We start from the raw sequence: 18,900 nt of genomic DNA on the forward strand, positions 1-18,900 counted from the left end.
AAAAAAAATACAAAGCTTTTCATTTGTTCCTGCCTTCTTTAGAAGGCTCATTAATAATGGTAGTATGGTGCGTCCTTGTTGTGTAGCAATTTTGCTATGGCTGCGACGCTTTCCCCTAAATTAAAAAAAAAAGGAAAAAAAAATCATCTTTTCTTTGAAATCTTAATTAAAGTTCTTCAAATTCGTTCAAGGTGGTCCTAAATTGATTTCTTTGGAGTTCGAAAAACTTAGCGTTCTCCAAATTTTGAAATTGACGGATAATTTTCCGTTTTATTGATATTTGTCAGGTTCGATTAGGGTTCCTGCAAATTAACTAATACTTTCGACAAGTCCGAAAAGCTTAACGTTCTTGTTCGAAGAAAATTTTCTAACGAGTCTTATACTCGTTTATCTTATCAACCAACCTTGCGGAGATGAAGACTTAATGAAGATTGAAAAAGACGAAGATTGAAGATTTCATTTTTTTATGTTCTTTTTTTTTCCTTTGTATTTCTCCAATCGTAAAGTTCGTACTACGTACTGCATTTACGATTGCGGGAGGGGATTAGGAGATTGGGCCTATACTAGGCCCGACTACCATTAGGGTTAGCCAAATTAGGTTTAGGGTTTCATTAATTCGTGAGGTATTATAAATACCTCACCATATCGATGTAACTGATCAACACAATCAATAATACAATTCTCCACCTTTATGAATTATCTCCGTCTAGATCTTAACAATTATTGTAATTGTATTGTTGTTTTTGTTGTCAATCTTTTGCTAATTAGTTGTAATTGTATAGTTGTTTGCGTAAAATAAGTCAATTATATGTCGAATAATATTGTTGTTGGTATCGAATTTGAGTCGAAAAAAATGGGGAAGGGGACACCATGGATGAAACGTGAGAATTGGTTGTTTCATCCATGGTGAAACGTAAATTTTGGACGTTTGACCATGGAGGAATTAAAAAAAAAAAAAAAAAAATCAATGTGGCCAAACGTGGGATTCCAACGTTTGGTCCATGGTGAACGTGGATTTCCATTGTTTGGACCATGGTGAACGTTGATTTCCAACGTTTGGACCATGAGCTGAACGTTGGATTTCAACTTTGGTCCATGGTTCAACTTTCGGGGGACAAATTTCAGATTTATGCAGAAAAATCGCAATGTTTGCTATTACTAAGTTAATACGTGACGTAAATTAATTATCGAACATATTTAACGGTGCGAAAAAAAAATTAACCAAATAATGAAGCGATTAAGTTGTTTAAGTACCGGTGATTCGGGATCCGTCATGTTGTTAATTGTTGTTGTTGGTTTTTTTTTTTAATTTAGTTGATTTTTAGTTGAATTTGAGAGGAAATTTTTTAGAGAGAGAAAGTGTTTGATGGGTGGAAGGGCAGTTATCGTCTTTTTTTTGAAAAACGTCGTCGATATAAATCAGCCCCCTTTTCAATGTGGGATACTCACATGTGTCTTTATTATGGGTGAGCCGTATCTTGACATGTATAATCCCAAATTATTTGCCAGTCAGCAGCTGCGTCGATCAAGAATTGGCAGGTCAATCCATTATACTATTAGTTAACTGCAGAATAATACTAGTATCACACTAATAACAAAACCAATTCAATTAGAGAATGGTCTAGTGTAATATTGTAATTGTAATTGTAATTGTAATAATGCTATAAATATAGACTGATCAACGAGAATAAGTCCCATCTAGTCGAGTCGCACTTTTACTTTGGATTTTCTAAGTCGAATTTCAATTCTATTTGCAATTCGACTATTAAATTGTCGCGTGGAGAATCTTACAAGTTTCGTTCTTAGGCTCTGTTTGGTAAACAACATATTAGGTGAAATTAGTAGATTCCGGCTTAAATAGTAGTTTGACCAATCAATCTACTAATTTTATCTGTTTGATTAATGGCATATTCAGATAGCATATTGGCCGGAATCTAATGTTTTTGAATATACTGCTAATAACAGCATATTGTAATAGCATATTGAGTTTATACATGGAAATGGTAGACTTTTCATATAATCTGCTAGTTACCAAACACATTTTCTTAATTATGCTAATTTAATATGCTGGTCAAACCTGCTACTAAAATCTGTCAACCGTATTTTGCTAACGCTATCTGCTATCATTAATCTGCTTCTGCCGTTTGCCAAACAGTGCCTTTTTAGAAAAAAAAATTAAAAATCGTTATCTTGGAGAATATTAGGGAGATATCATATGATTATATATTATAATGTCGAATAATATATTGTTATGAAAATTGAAAAAAGAGGAGAGAGTTGTCTATCATATAAACCAAGGAGTTACTCCAGCCATTGCCAATTGGTTTTGGGATGGAACCTCCTTAGACTTATAAGTTTGACTCTCTCTCCTTCATATACGGGTGCGGTCCAGGCCCGATAACGGAACTTATCAATACAATATATAAGACCGCCTTGTGAGTGCTATAATCTTGAATCGTTATTCTTTTTCTCTAACTTATCATATGATTGACCGTTAGATTATCTCAGAACAAAATCCCGACCATTAAAAGTAAATGAAAGGAAAAGAAGAGTATTGAATTGAATGAATACACATTATTAGAAAAACCATAGACCATGTCTATTATTTACTCAAAAAACATACTCCGTCTTGCGAGATGTAATATCAGGCATTACGCGTATAACACTAATTTTTCAACTGATTTTCGAGTACTCAGTCTCTGCCAATTTGCAACATTACTAAATTTCGTAGTGATGTTTTAAATAGTATTAAAGATGCGGTTGAGGTTTAGTTAATCCCATGCTAAATTCTAAAATAAAACTCGGAAAATTTCTCCATCAAAAGTTATTACGCCCTTTGTCCCAATCAAACGCTAAAAACCGTAAAGATAAGCAATTGATTGGGACATAGGAAATATTGAAGTCGAGAGCAAAGAGATGAATTTATCGCTCTCAACTCTGATGGAGAAATGCGAGGCACGGTGGAATGAGAAAACAAAGCAGCCTGCTATCGGGATTGATCTTGGTACCACCTACTCATGTGTCGGGGTTTGGCAACACGGCCGAGTTGAAATCATCACTAACGACTTGGGCAACCGTACCACACCGTCTTGGGTCGCTTTCACCGAAACTCAGCGCCTTATTGGAGAAGCTGCTAAAAACCAGGCCGCCAAGAACCCTGCCAACACTATCTATGGTTTGTTCTTTACCTTGTGTTTTTACCTTCTTTTGTGGCGAGTTTGTTTTATTGATATTTTAATTACAATTTGAGGTAAAATGATATCAAAAGTAATAAAATAGTCACATATAGTACTCCCTCCTATTCATTTTAAACTTCCCCTTTCAAAATGGCACGCAAATTAAGGGTAGGATTATTTTATTGTAAAGTATTGTGGTGGTGTAAGGTAATTGGAGAGAGGGAAGGTATTATTGTGGGGTAAGATGATTAAAATAAGTATTGTTGTGGGGTAAGGTGATTAAAATAAGATAAAGATGAAAGTATTGAGTATTGTGGGGTATTGTTGTGGGGTAAGGTGATTAAAATAAGTATAAAACTTTACTAAATAAGGAAAGGGGGAAAGTTATATGAATAGATGAAAAAGGAAAGGGGGAAGGTTAAAATGAATAGGAGGGAGTATAAGAGTAATAAAGTGATTTCTTAGTAAGTTATTGAAAGACCATTTCTCACAAGTTTTTGTGTTGCCGAATTATAACATTGTTTTTAGCTATTTTCAAATTAGTTGTCTTCTTTTCAATTCGTAGTTGCTCTTTCATGTATAAAGATCATAACCCTTTTAATTATATTCGTAGTCAATAGTGTATCGAATATTATCCCTAATTATCAATGTTGTTAGGATTTTATTTTAGATCGATAAGGCTGTTAGGATTGTATGAGGTAGATTGTTCAATAGTAAAATCCTTTTAAATAACTAAAAAATACGGTTACAGAATTAGAATATGGTAAAATTTCGATTTAAATCTCAAAACACTAATTACATGAAATTAATAGATTTTTGAGCCGCTCAGGACCTTTTAGAGCTGAGCCAATTGTAGCCTGGCTTGAGTCGTTAAGCTCTCAAGTCGAACCCAAGCTTTGACCGAGCGAGGGTAGTTTGAGTTGCTCGTGAGCTGTCTCGTTTCATTATCTCCCCTAAACACATAAAATTAGTAGATTGATTGATCAATCTATTGTTAGTCCGGAATCTACCAGCGTTATTTAATATGGTGTTTGGTAGGGTAAATATTCACTGGATTCATGGCCTATTCAAACATTGTTTATAGTTTTTCTGTTATTAACTCGACGACATTACCCGAGCTATCCCATGATTCTACATTTCTACTATGACTTTGTCTGCTTCAGTAGATGTTTGTTCAGTTTAAGCACTTAAATTAGCACATGGTTTTAGTACTCAATCTTATTAACTTCAACGGCGGGTATGAATTAGTGATTTGATATCTGCACTTCTGTGTGTATCAACCAACTATCAAGTGAAAAATTTGTGATTTATTCCGTATATTAGATAGTTTAATTAAGGGCCGTAACCTGAATTTGTTTGCAAATTAAATAGATTTAAGTTTTCAATTAAATAGTTAACCACATCGATGGCAATATAATCATGATGATGAATCATTTGTTTGATGGACAGACGCGAAGAGGCTAATAGGCAGAAACCTCGATGACCCTATCGTTCAGGATGACATGAAGCACTGGCCATTTAAAGTCATTCCTGACGCTAGTGATACTACTAATGGCAACAACCCTGTAATTGTTGTAACATATAAGGATGAAGAAAAGCAATTCTTTCCTGAACAAATATCGTCAATGATTCTAGTGAAGATGAAAGAGATCGCTGAAAACTATCTGGGTAAAGATGTTAAGGATGTCGTTATTATCGTCGGCTTATTTCAATGATGCACAACGCAAGGCGACTAAAGACGCTGGTATCATTGCTGGGCTTAATGTTTTGCGCATCATTAGTGAGCCAACCGCTGCTGCCATTGCCTATGGCCTCGACAAAGAGCTTATTGGCTATAACAATGGGGCGAAGAAAAATATCTTAGTGTTTGATCTTGGTGGTGGCACCTTCGATGTCTCTTTAGTGACCGTTCAAAAGGATGTGTTTGAGGTTATAGCTGTGACTGGTGATACTCACCTTGGTGGAGGTGACTTTGATAGGAGACTGGTGGGGTACCTTGTGGCCGAGTTTGAGAGGAAATATAAGAAGAAGTTGGGTGACAATCCTAGGTCTTTAGTGAGGTTGACAGCCGCATGCGAGAGGGCTAAGAGGAGCCTTTCTTCGACAACTAATGCATCAATTGAGATTGATTGTCTCTTGGATGGGATAGACTTCAGTTCAACTATAACGCGTGCACGATTCGAGAGCTTAAATATGGATTTGTTGGAGAAATGTTTGGAACTCGTGGACAAATGTCTAAATGACGCAAAAATGAGGAAAACTGATGTGCACGATATAGTGCTTGTGGGCGGATCAACACGAATCCCAAAGGTACAACAAATGTTGCAGGATTACTTCAATGGACAAGAGCTATGTAGAAGGATCAACCCGGACGAGGCGGTTGCCTATGGGGCCGCCTCTCATGCTGCCATCCTTGCAGGTGTTGGCAATCATAAGGATATTGTGCTTTTCGACGTTACTCCTTTATCACTTGGTATTGAGGTTTATGATACATCCATGCTTGTTGTTGTTCCTCGAAATACAACCATCCCTACTACGAAGATTGCTAGGAATTTGGAAACACCATCTGATAACCTTGTTGCAGCGATTTTCCGTATCTACGAGGGTGAGAGATTCAAAGCCAAAGACAACAACTTCTTGGGTGAATTCATGTTGCATGACATACCACCAGGACATAAAGGCGCGTCTAAATTTGATGTCTTCTTCGAGATGGATGCTAATGGTATCCTGACCGTGTCAGCTCAACTAGTTGGTACCTATAACATGGAGCAAATCACTATCACCGAGCACAACAAAAGGCTAACAAAGTATGCGATCGAAAGGATGGTGAAAGAGGGTGAGATGTATAAGGCTCAAGACGAAGCATTCAAAAAGGCAATTGAGGCTAAGGCCGCATTAGAGAATTATGTAGAGGAGGTTATATTGAGGATGAATCAATGTCCCGAAATGATGAGTGAAGATGAAAAGAGATTGATTGAGGTTGAAATTGAGCAGACAAAGGGATGGTTGGATTGGAATCATCTTTGTGGAGACGTGTCTTTGTTTGAGAAAAAGAAGGTTGAGCTTCAGAGTGTTTGTGATGATGTTTTCGGTGAGAACACTCCTAAGACTGCGGTTAGTTGGTTAAATGTTGATTTTGATAGCTTTCATTCGTTCTCCTAATTCGAAAAATGTGTGTTAACATTATGTTCCGATTTGTACTTTGTAACCTCTAATGAACGTTTTTATTACAGTTTACAAGGAGTGCTAGATTGCTTCATGAATCATACGAAGTAATCGTGATAAAAGGCCGAAAAATAAAGTGTCTCATTAAGTTTTAAGCGATCAGAAAATAAAGAAATGATTAATATATTCATGATAATTACGTGTTTACAAGACAGCCTGGTATTCAATCTACCTCCGCAAGAAAGAGAATTAGTACAACACATACTCCCTTCGCTTGTATATGAGTAGAGGTGATAACAAGCCTACTTAAGCATGGCCTTGGCCTTACTCGGCTTGTGAACATGAAGCAAAATTCGAGCTCGAGTCAATTTGAGCTCACCTGAGCTTGAAACAGTTGTGCTCATTTATGGAGTTTGTGAGCTTAAAACGGAGATTGAGTAAAACTCGTGAGTATATATAGTTGTCAATTTTTTTTTTCCTTCCGATATTTTTAACCATTGGCGTAGTGCCACCGAAGCATTGGTAATGCTGTGGTGAAAGTGATTAGTAGGGATTAGGGAGCTCCCAATTTCCTATCCTCTCCATTTCCTTAAAACACACCATTAAGAGGGATCGACCAAGTGCTAGTTGGCTGCCTTTATTCCTAGTCCTTCCAATGTTAGAGTTAGACATGTACCTAGACGAGGCTCGGATACATCATACATTGGAGATTGATGTTCTATCCTGGTGGAAAGAGAATGAGAAACAATTTCCTATCGTTGCTTCCATGGCTAAAGACATCTTAGCTATTCCAGTTACGACCAGTGTGCCTTCAGCATGGGTAGTAGACTTATTACTAAATGGAAATCTCTCTTAAGCCAGAAACTGTAGATGCTTTGCTTACTACCCGTACTTGGTTATACGGATTTGAGTTCAAGTAGGTATACAATGCAAACTTCTCATGGGTAGTAGAATTTATGTTCAATTTTAAGAATTTTTAAATAATACGAACTTCTCATAATCCTCAATGTTATGCTTTTCAGCAACCAAATAAAATCAAATGCTTGATGGATTTGATTTTGAATTTTTGACATTATGAATCAATGAAGATGAGGAAGATGAGGAAGATGAGGAAGATGAAGATGAGGAGGTGGTATAAATGATGGTTGTTGGAAGATGGAAGATGGTCTTTTGTGTTGTTGTGTGGATGTATATATATTAGATTAGTATGTAAGGATTTTAAGGAACGTGTTTTTCTCTAGGTATGTACTGCCTATGTGACCGTGAGGTCACGGGTTCAAGTCCTTGGAGCGGCCTCTTGCCAAAATGACAAGGGAAGGCTTGCCCCAATCCCACTCTTGTGGTGGGACCTTTTCCTGGACCCTCGCCTAGCGTGGACGCCATCGTGCACTGGGCTCCTTTTTTTTATGTACCGGCTATGTAAACACTTGCTTTTGACTTTGAAACCCCCGGGCTTCGCCCCGCCCAACGCCTTGACAAGAAATATGGAGTCAATGACGATGACCTTCCTGATGATAACTGTTGGAGATGAAAATTTATTTTAGGGAATAAATTCTAAGATGTACTAGTACCATTATTAAAGTAGGCCGGAACAGAGAGAACAACATTCCTGACATCAGTGCCAAGCTAAGGTGCGCCGTTGAAATGTCCATCTCGGAGAGGATCATGGACGATATGTTACTTGGGAAAAATTATTCTCTTCATCTTGTAGTTAACCACAATCATCGATCTCTTCATGTCGTTTGCAACGGATTGAGCAGTGACTGTGAATGACGACAGTTGACCAAGTAATTTGAGATTACTACTATTCAACCTTCACTTCAATTCAATGAAACTGGCTTGTAATTTGTTGCAATCAACAGCTTGCAATGAAAATAAACACCAACGAATTGACGTATGGCAAATTTACTGAAAATAATGAAGGAAAGAGTCATGAAAAACGTGTAAAGGGTGCGAAAAAGTGCTCTCTCAATAATATAATGTTCCAAGTTGTTTTGAGGGGTGGTTTCAAGTCTCGATACATGTAAACCAACCCACATACATGTATGACAAACTCCTATACTTACATAAATATATGGAAGAAGTGATATTGAATTTCAGTACCACTAGCATCGACCTGGTATAAATATATGTAAGAAGGTGATATTAAATCTCATTTCCACCAGCGGCGACCTGGTATAAAGATATGTAAGAAGGTGATAATGCATCTCATTTCCTCCAGCGGCGACCTGGTATAAAGATATGTAAGAAGGTGATATTGCATCTCATTTCCACCAGTGGCGACCTGGTATATTCAGAAAGTCAGTTGAAAAATTAGTGTGGTAATCCCACACGCAATGCCTAATACTAAATCTAGTAAGACGGAGTATGTTTCTTGTACAAATAATAATTGACAAAGTCTAATGCAAAACTTATAACAATCGACGTACTATATATAACATATCGACGCTATAATTAAATAAGCAAACTCTTTCATTATTAGCTTCCGAAAAGAATCACTGAAATCGAGTTGCAAAGATGAGCTCTCCGCTCCCAACTCTGAAAAAGAAAGGCGAGAGCTCGTGCACGAAGACAGCCACGAGTAGAAATCTAAAGGAGCCTTTTATAGGGATCGATCTTGGGACTACCTACTCATGTGTAGGGGTTTGGCAACACAATCGTGTCGAGATCATCACCAATGACTTGGGCAACCGTACAACACCGTCTTGTGTTGCTTTCACCCAAACCCATCGCCTTATTGGCGATGCTGCTAAACACCAGGGCCCCATGAACCCTAGTAACACTATCTTTGGTTTGTACTCTTACCTTATTAACTTATTTCTTTTAACTAGTTGAGATCCCGTGCTAAATCAAGACATTTGTGAGGGTTGGATATATAAAGGCTAGAGCTCGTAAAAAGTTAAAATATTCACATAAATGAGTTGTATTTATAATAGAATGTTGTAATGTATTGATTATAATATTAGCAATATTTTTTAAAAAAAGGGTAGTAATCAAAGGATTTTAAATTAAGTTATTTTTGTGTGAACCTATTTTTATTATTAAAAATAATGATAGCTGACTATTATGGGATAACATAATCTAATATAGACTCGCTACTTTATTATTGCATTGATCGGAAAAAATTATAGATGATTTAATCTTTTAGTTTTAGTTGTAGAAGAATTATAGGGGGATAAGAGGATTGAGTTAGATACGAAATGTAAGTAAAGCGCATGTTGACTTTATAACGGAAATATATTTAAACAGTATACGATACATCTAGAAGGACGATTTACAAACAATTAAAAATACTATTTACACCCATATTCTTTTTTCCTTTATTTTTAATAGAAAAAATTAGAATTATTAAATTTTACTCCATATCTTTTATTAAGAACTACCCATATTAATAAGGATGACATAATTTAAAAAAAGAGGACAATTTATTAAAAAAAAAATGCAAATAAAATTGAAACTATGCAAATTTACTTATTCAGTATAGGTGCATCTTATATGTCAATCAATTAAAAGATTATTTTCTATATGAGACAACTTTCTATGGTCAATCAATTGAGCGTTGAGGAAATGGCAGTGTTAAGCATATTTTTATTTGACATTTGATTTGATTGAAATATTTTATTCTGGGTGCAATTTGGTAGTCAATCAATTAAAAGTTAAAACTTTAATATGGGCCCACCTTTTTTGTCAATTAATTGAGCGGAAAAATTATGAGCAACTCTTAATCTTTTAGTTTAGTGGTGATTAACTGATTTTTTATATTACGGATTACTATATTTTTACGTTTAACGAGTACATTTTATCTGCAAAGACATGCTAATTTATTTGATTTTATTCGGTTTCAAGACAACATTTAACCTTATGTTTTATGTGTATATTATTGGAAGATGTTACGGTTACACTCAGTATACAAAATCTTCTATATACCGCCAATAAAACGTAAGGAAGAATCTATTATTTAATTATGGAAAGAATAATTTTCAATATAAAGGGAAGGTTATCAAAGATTCCCCTCTCCAACCTTCCCTCCCCCTACCACCATCCTCCCAATTAGTCGATTATGCAACCAGCGGTATACAATTGGTAGTATAGATTTGGAGTTTTAACCCCTTTATAATAAAGGAGTTGACCTGATATATACATTTCACGAGCTTTATTGGAAAGAATATGAACGTCTTATTTTTTGTACGAATAAAATAAGGAAACAACTAATAAAAACTCATTTATAGGAGTTAAATATAGACTTGTCAAAAGATAACCCGAGCCAAAATACTGATTGGGATCATTTACAAAGAAAAAAACCCAACCAAAGCCGTCCAAAATAAGACGAATTCGAAAACGACCCGCCTTGATAATAACTCGCATTAAGGGTAACACCCCCCACGCCCCACGCCCCACCCCCACCACACCTGTAACCCGACCCCTAAATGGGTAAATTTATTGAGAAATTGTATTTAAAGCAAATTAAATCAATGTAAAATGATTAAATAATATAAATTTTAAATTTTTTGAAATAAAATATGTTTATATTTGTTTTAAAACATAGTTTTACACGGGATTAATTAATCAAATGGTTAACATATAATTGGTGTTTGTCACACACGTCTAACAACTGATCAACCAAATACTCCGTATAACGTTGCGATATTGAATATATTAGATGCAAAATTTCTTATCCTTAGTAATATTAAATTAGATAATTATATAAATTAACAATAACTATATATTTATAATTAAAATTAAGAAAATAAACATCTAAAAAAAGGCTTTAATTTACCTATTTTTGACTCTAACTCAACCGGTAAAAATTCGTATTTTATAAAGCCAAAATAGACTTCACCCTATTTTATCCAAACGCGAAATAACATAACTCATAGGCCAATCACCTAACCCATTTCACTGGTCTAGTAAGATATCATTTTTTATTAGTGTTTCATGTTGTGTATATGTACTAGACATAAGATTTTGGGTTCAATTGACTTTTGAGTTAGGATCTGTTTGTCATGACACTTTAGGTAGCTTATTTGAGCAAAGTAGTTTATTTGACTAAAATTTTAGCTATTTGGTTTTTGTTTATTTGACTAAAATTTTAGTTATTTGGTTTTTGCAAGTGTTTGGCAAGTAGTTTATTTGTCCAAATAAGCTATTTGAAATGAAATGCTATCTTTTCGGTTAGTTTTTGGCAAGTAGTTTTTGCAGCTGTTTGGCAAGTAGTTTATTTGTCCAAATCAGCTACCTTTTCAGCTGGTTTGTCAGTTACTTATCCGTTACCTTTTCAGATTTCAGTTAACTTTTCACTTTTCAGCTACCTTTTCAGTTAGTTTTACCAAATAAAGGCTCGAGTGAACCATTAGTTATACACCATATCTTGTACTCCGTATTTATGATCAATACTCTTACGAATAATAACTTTAGTTCAAATGGAATTATTCTTGATTAAATTTATTTGAATGACAGAAACAAAGAGGCTAATTGGAAGAAAATTCGACGACCCAATAGTTCAGGACGACATGAAACTCTGGCCTTTTAAAGTCATTGTTGACCCTGAGAACAGTGAAGGTAACTACCCGAGAATTGTGGTGAATTACAAGGATGAAGAAAAGCTATTTAGTCCTGAGCAAATATCATCGATGATTCTTGTGAAGATGAAAGAGATTGCCGAAACCTATCTGGGTAAAGAAGTTACGGATGCTGTTGTTACTGTTCCAGCTTATTTCAATGATGCACAACGTAAGGCGACTAAAGACGCTGGAGTCATTGCCGGGCTCAATGTTGAGCGCATCATTAATGAGCCCACTGCTGCTGCCATTGCCTATGGTCTCGACAAGGAGCTTACTAAATACAATGCCGCGACAAAAAATATACTGGTTTTTGATCTTGGTGGCGGAACCTTTGATGTCTCTATAGTGACGGTCCAAAAGGATTCCTTTGAGGTTAAAGCCGTGAGTGGCGATACCCACCTTGGCGGAGGTGATTTTGACACGAGATTGGTGAGCTACTTTGTGGACATGTTTGCTAGGAAATATAAGAAAAATTTGGATGAAAACCCCAGGGCTCTAGGAAGATTGAGAGCCGCCTGCGAAAGGGCTAAGAGGAACCTTTCTTCGATTACATGTACGTCAATTGAGATTGATTGCCTTTTAGATGGAATAGACTTCTCTTCCACAATATCCCGTGCAAGGTTTGAATACTTAAATCAGGATTTGTTCAAGAAATGTTTAGAACCCGTAGACAAATGTCTAAATGACGCGAAGCTGAAGAAAACCGATGTGGATGATATAGTGCTTGTGGGCGGGTCAACTCGAATCCCAAAGGTGCAACAATTGTTACAAGACCATTTCGATGGAAAAGAGCTATGTAGAAGTATAAATCCTGATGAGGCGGTTGCCTATGGAGCTGCTTATCACGCGGCAATCTTAGCCGGTGTTGGGGATCACAAGGATACTGTGCTTGTTGACGTTAATCCTTTATCACTTGGTGTTGCGGTTAAAGATAAATCCATGAAAGTTTTTGTTCCTCGAAATACGACCATCCCAACTAAGATGTATGGGAATCTATACACCGGATATGAGAATCAAAATCCAGTGAGGTTTAGTGTCTATGAGGGTGAGAGATATATAGCTGTAGACAACAACTTTTTGGGCAAGTTCTATTTGTACGACATACCACCTGGACCCGAAGCAGCGTCTAAGTTCGATGTTTGCTTTGAGATCGATGTTAATGGTATCTTGACTGTGTCAGCTAAGCTAGTCGGTACCAAAAACAAGGACCAGATTACTATCACCGAACATGGCGGGAGGCTAACAAAGGAGTTGATTGATAGGATGGTGTTAGAGGGTGCGATGTATAAGGCTCAAGACGAGGAATACAAAAGGGCAGTTGAGGCTAAGACCGACTTGGAGAATTACATAGAGGAGGCTAGCGAGATGGTGAGACAATGTCGCAATAGGTTCAGGAACGATAAGAAATCGGCGGAGGAAGCGATTGAGCAGACATTGAGATGGTTAGATTGGAATGATCTTTGCTGTGATGCGTCTATGTTTGAGCGGAAGAAGGTTGAGCTTCAGATCATTTGTTTGAGGTTGTATTGAAGTAGATGAGATGTTCTTTTCATTTCTGTTTTGTTGTGTGAGTTCTACGGCTCTTAATATCTTACTTTATTTATTTTTGCCAATAATTTGACAATAAATTCTTGAAATATATATGTAGAAGTTACAATGTTAAATTCGACGCTTGTGATTATCAAAAATGATTTTTTTTTCTAAAATCACATAATTTATGTATATCGTTAAAAAAAGGTGCTAATTTTCGCAGTACTCATTTTACTCATCGTATTACATTGTTGACAATTATACCCCTCTCATTTCTCCTCCCGTTTTCTCTCTCTAATCTCTCTCTAATCTTTTCTCTCTAATTTCAAACATCTATTACCCTCTAATTCATGAAAAAATTAAATTATATGATAATCTTATACTACTGTGATAAATTAGTTTGATAAAATACAAATAACTATGTATCTATTACATTCCATAAATTAACATTACAAACACTATGTAATGTATAACATTGAGTTAAAAAAAAATAGAAATATCATATTCATAACATCAAATATTCAAAGCCATTACTACACCGTACAATACATTGAATTAGACCTGTACTCGGGCCGGGCTGGCCAGGGGGCGGGCCGGGCTCTCCTGGTCAAACCCGGGCCAGGCTTGGCCGGGCCGGGCCGGGCTGGGATATGCTTGACTTGGGCCAAGATCATAGGCGGGCTAAGGGCGGGCCGGGCTGGTGGGCATTACCATTTTATTTTTTTATTTTTTATTTTTGCTAAAATGGCGGGCCAAGGCCGGGCCGGACTGGAATTTATGGACCCGGGCCAGGCCAAAGTTAACGGCGGGCTAAGGCCGGGCCTGGTCGGGTCAGGCCAGGTTGCCTAAAATAACGGGCTAGGGCGGGCCGAGTCCGGGCCGGGCCGGGTCAGCCCGTGCTGATGGCCTGCTCTACATTGAATAAAAACAATTTCATCCATGTACTACGCTGACGAAGAACAATATTGCTACGTACTACTATGGACCACCGTTAAAAACCCAACTATACGACCGCCTCGCTGAATCGCTGGCCAACTAAACCATCACCAGCCAACCGAACTAGCACCAGTTACACCACCATTGCCGTCAATATGCCATTCCCTCCTGCATCAATCACCCTACCACTGCTCTATTACGACCGTACCGCCATACGACAAATAACATTACTTCCGTACCATTGCTTCAACGGCGACTCTCACTCGCTGGCGGACCACCGTCGAACCATGCCTGGTTTTAAAACACCACCACCAACAAACCTACAATGCCAAACTAATTAGTCTTCATTAGTTTAGGGATAAACCCTAATTAAAAAGAAATAAAATTCTAAAAAGAGTTAATTTAATTATTAATATGAGATTAACGAATTAAATACCCGATCTTCATTCGAATAATCGTTCATAATTGAATAATTTAAGAAGATTAAAAAGGGTAAGGCTTAACAATAGGGGGAAGTAAAGAGAATTAGGTTTGATGATTTTTAGTCAAGGGTAGAAAATGGAAAATTTGGTGAAAAATGCACTATAATGAGTAAAAATAGTACTTCGAAAATAAATTACGAAAAAAAAAGTCAAATCAATTATGAATAAAAAGTTAAAAAAAAAAGACAAAAAAATATAATAAATTAAGTTTATAGTTTACGTTCCTGTCGTATGGTTTGGGAAGAATCACATGTAGGGCTTTCATATCGGAAAAATATAGAAGAGTGATCTAGCTTATAATCAAAGGGGCTACTTCATCCAATGTCAATTGGTTTTGGGATGAAACCTCCTTGGACTTGTAAAGTGGATACTCTATCCTTTTCGAGGGCGCGGCCCTGGCCCATGTGCGATTCTAACATGGTATCAGAGTCCAAGATTTAGTCCTGGGTTATGAGGCGAAGACGGGTCCGAAAAGCGACGACGTTCCCGTCCGGCCAAAAAAGCAAAACTGACATTCCTGTCGATCGATCGAAAATGAGACCTTACATGTGAGGGGGCGTGTGAAGAATCACATGTAGGTCTCCTCCATTGGAGAAAGTGAAAAGAGTGATCTAGTTTATTACTCAAGGGGCTACTCCACCCATTGTTTATTGGTTTTGGGATGGAACCTCCTTGGAATTGTAAAGTGGACACTCTAACCTCCTCGAGGAAGCGGCTCCATGCCCATGTGTGATTCTAACATGGTATCAAAGCCCAAGGTTTACTCTTGGGTTGTAACGCGAAGACGGGTCCGAAAAGAGACGACTTTTCCGTGTGACGAAAAACTGGGCCACTTTTTATCGGGTTCAAAAAGCGACGACATTCCCGCTGACGAACCAAGTTCGAATGTGATTCTTCACATGGTTGTCATTAATAGTAGATTTTAACAGGGCAGGGACCCTTCCTGCTGATGTTGAGTGTGTAGTAGTGTTTCAAAAGACACTATAGTAAACTGTAATCCGTATAAAATTGACATGATTGCTACTATAGTAAATTGTAATCAAATAAATTAGCATGTCAAAGGAAAATTTCCGTTTACAAAACTGGTTATTTTATAGGAATAATCTATTCTCTGGGTTGTCTGCTTAAATTACTTTATCCTTTAAGTAATCCCAATTTGGTCCCTCTTATCTTCATTTCCTTTCCAGAACAAATTTATTTAACCTTTTTACCCGTTGTAGAAGGTCACATTTTCCTTCCTCTTCATTTAACTCCCAAATCTCACCCATTCCACGACAAATACTGCTTTTTGGTGAACGAAGAAGATTCGGGATGGAGTTGGTGAAGTTTAATGGTGGTCTAGTAGATTTATCAGGGGCGAAGCTAGGATTTAATTTCTGGGGTAGCAAAAAAAAAAAAAATTAAAAGGAATATGCTAGTAGTGGGATTCGAACCCAGGGCACTAGGTTGAAAACCAATGCCTTTTACCATTGAACCACAATGTCTATTGTTACTTAATTAGATAACATTTACATATTAGCTATTCAGCAATATTCGGGGTAGCAAAAATCCGTCTTCTAAACCAATTTTTTTAAGTTTGGGGTAGCGGCCGCCACCCCTTACTACTAGGTGGCTTCGCCCCTGGGTTTATGGTGAATTGACGTGCGCGGAGGTGAGCAGCTGCGCTGGTGATCGGAGGGAGTCAGCGCCGAGGATTAACTGCGTGAGGAGTTGTGGTCGGAGAGAGGACCGCCGACGGTCGACGGAGGAGTAATGAACGGAGGGATCGGAAAAGAGATGAATTGGTTTTTTTTAATTAGGGTAAGAATTAAGGTGTCTTAACCCTTAAGTACATAAGGTAACCTGTTGTTTAGGTTGTCGGTCACTCCAGCGTGTTCTGGGTAGGAAGGAGGGATAGGAGGGATTAAATTCGAATTACTTAAAATGATAGAATAATTTAAGCCAACAACCCATTAGATGGATTGTTCATATGAAATAACCCTAAAAAGAAAAAGACAGCATGTCAAATGGTTGTCATTAAATTAGCTGAAAGATACTATGTTACGAGAATATTACGGTATATACTGTAATATACCGTAATTGGAATAATATCTGTATTGCGATATTAATATCATTGTAGTCATTCCGGACAAGAACTATCAATAATACTACGATTACCTTTATGCAATTCTCCCATCTCCGATTCTAATATGGTATCATTCACGCTCTTGAGGCCTAATAAACGATCTTTCGCTACCCTGTCGGAGGAACTAATGAATTATGGTGCCCCGGCCGGATTTTATGGTGATATTTATTTTATTGTATAAAAAAATCGATAATTTTTCATATGCAGCTTGTAGTCTCTTGACTACTCTCTTCCCTATAAATTTATTGTTAGACAATGTGTGATGATCCGCACACTTGAACCCTTAGTTTATTTATGCTTATGTAATTTTATTTCCCTTGTACTTTTTTAGTAAGTAATTTCTTAGTTTAGCTTAGTTTTAGAATAGCTTTTATTTTCATAAATAGGTATATCGCTATTCTGAACTAAACTTGTAAAATCAATGTTTCCTGCTACCAGGATGTAAATATCAAATTTCCCTCTTTGGGGAGTACTAGTCAATCAAACATCTGCTTCCCACCAAGTTGCCTTCTTATTGCTTGTTGTTGCTTTCTTGTGAACGACTCTTGCCTTCACCAATATAACAAGCCCGTTTGTGTCGATCGAGACTAGGATTTCGACACCCACAACCCGAGACCGATTACGAGTGCCTAGTGCCTGACAAACACTAGTGCCTGACGCTCTCGCTTGCATCCTTGTCGAGTGTTTAGACAAAGGTGCGCGTCACGCCCCGACTCAAAGTTTCGGACCGTGACATTTGGTATCAGAGCCCGGTCTTCTTGACGGGCTGCTGTATACGATGGCAACAAAGGGGGTAGAACCGAGTGGGACTAAAAGTGATACTAAGGCCAAAGTGGCGGCTTTAGAGAAATTGATGGATGAGAAAATTCCATCCTTGGAAGCTCTCGTTGTGAGTTTGGGGAATACTCACCAAGGAGTTGAGGAGACGGTAAAGGGGCACGCTGCCCGCTTCGAGGCCGTAGACGAGTCCATAGCGGGGCATGAGAGCCACCTTGTGGCCGTCGAAGAGGCGATTCCGAAAGAGTATAACTCGGATATGGGTTATCTCTATGACAAAGTCGAGCAACTCGAGAACATGTGCAATACCTTGATGAAAATGGCCGCGGACGGGAGTTTTGATGGAACTCCTAAGGTGAAGCCGCCTACACCCCTCAAGTATAGTGGGGCGAGAGATTCGAAAGAAGTCGATAACTTCATCTTCGACATGGAACAATACTTCCGAGTGAGTTCACTCGACGAAGGTCTAAATGTCAGTACCGCGAGTATGTACCTAACGGATGACGCTAAACAGTGGTGGCGCTCGAAACATGCCGAGATCGAGGCAGGGACCATTAGACTAGAGTCATGGGACGATTTCAAACGACTCTTCAAGGAGCAATTCTACCCGGAGAACACCGATTTCCTTGCTCGAAGGAAATTAAAGAACTTGAAACATACAGGCTCGATTCGCGATTATGTGAAAGCGTATTCGGCTTGTATGTTGGAGATAGCGGACATGACCGAGAAGGATCGGGTGTTTCAGTTTATTGATGGTTTGAAGGAGTGGGCTCAGCGAGAAATCATGCGACAACACTGAGTCCCTCTCACTGCGATGACGATGGTGAAAGGCTAGTTGACTATTACACGGAGCGCGAAACCTCCCAGAAGAAGGTATTCGCTGCAATGGGCGGAGGCAACCAAAGGTTTGGAGGGACGACTTCACAAGCAAGACCTCCCTCTACGGGTAATAGTCGGTTCCGTCCCGGAGGTGATAATAGGAGATGGGGTCCGGCGAATTCCACTCCAACCTCTTCTAAGGGTAGTAATTCTGAAGCATCGACTGCTAGGAAGCCGTTCGCGTGCTTCCTTTGCAGAGGACCGCACCGAATGTTCGAGTGCCCTCACCAGGGGGAGTTCAACACCCTTAAGAAGAATTTGTCCAAGAT

General features: G+C 37.9%; 1 protein-coding gene across 1 annotated transcript; it reads left to right on the forward strand.

Annotated features, from left to right (window-relative positions):
• Positions 1-2,916: 2,916 nt before the first annotated feature.
• LOC141594656 (heat shock 70 kDa protein 18-like) lies at positions 2,917-13,432 on the forward strand. Its single transcript, XM_074414658.1, has 3 exons — positions 2,917-3,175; positions 4,626-4,715; positions 11,901-13,432. The coding sequence occupies exons 1-3, from the start codon at positions 2,917-2,919 to the stop codon at positions 13,430-13,432; spliced, it is 1,881 nt and encodes a 626-aa protein (XP_074270759.1).
• Positions 13,433-18,900: the final 5,468 nt, after the last annotated feature.

Source organism: Silene latifolia, chromosome 8 (genome assembly GCF_048544455.1).
Source record: "Silene latifolia isolate original U9 population chromosome 8, ASM4854445v1, whole genome shotgun sequence".
Lineage (NCBI taxonomy): Eukaryota > Viridiplantae > Streptophyta > Magnoliopsida > Caryophyllales > Caryophyllaceae > Silene > Silene latifolia.

Coding starts and splice junctions, on each gene's coding strand:
- LOC141594656 (XM_074414658.1), top strand. CDS start 2,917: ATGAATTTATCGCTCTCAACTCTGATGGAGAAATGCGAGGCACGGTGG. Junction 3,176..4,625: donor CCCTGCCAACACTATCTATG/GTTTGTTCTTTA, acceptor TTTGATGGACAG/ACGCGAAGAGGCTAATAGGC. Junction 4,716..11,900: donor TAAAGTCATTCCTGACGCTA/GTGATACTACTA, acceptor AGAACAGTGAAG/GTAACTACCCGAGAATTGTG.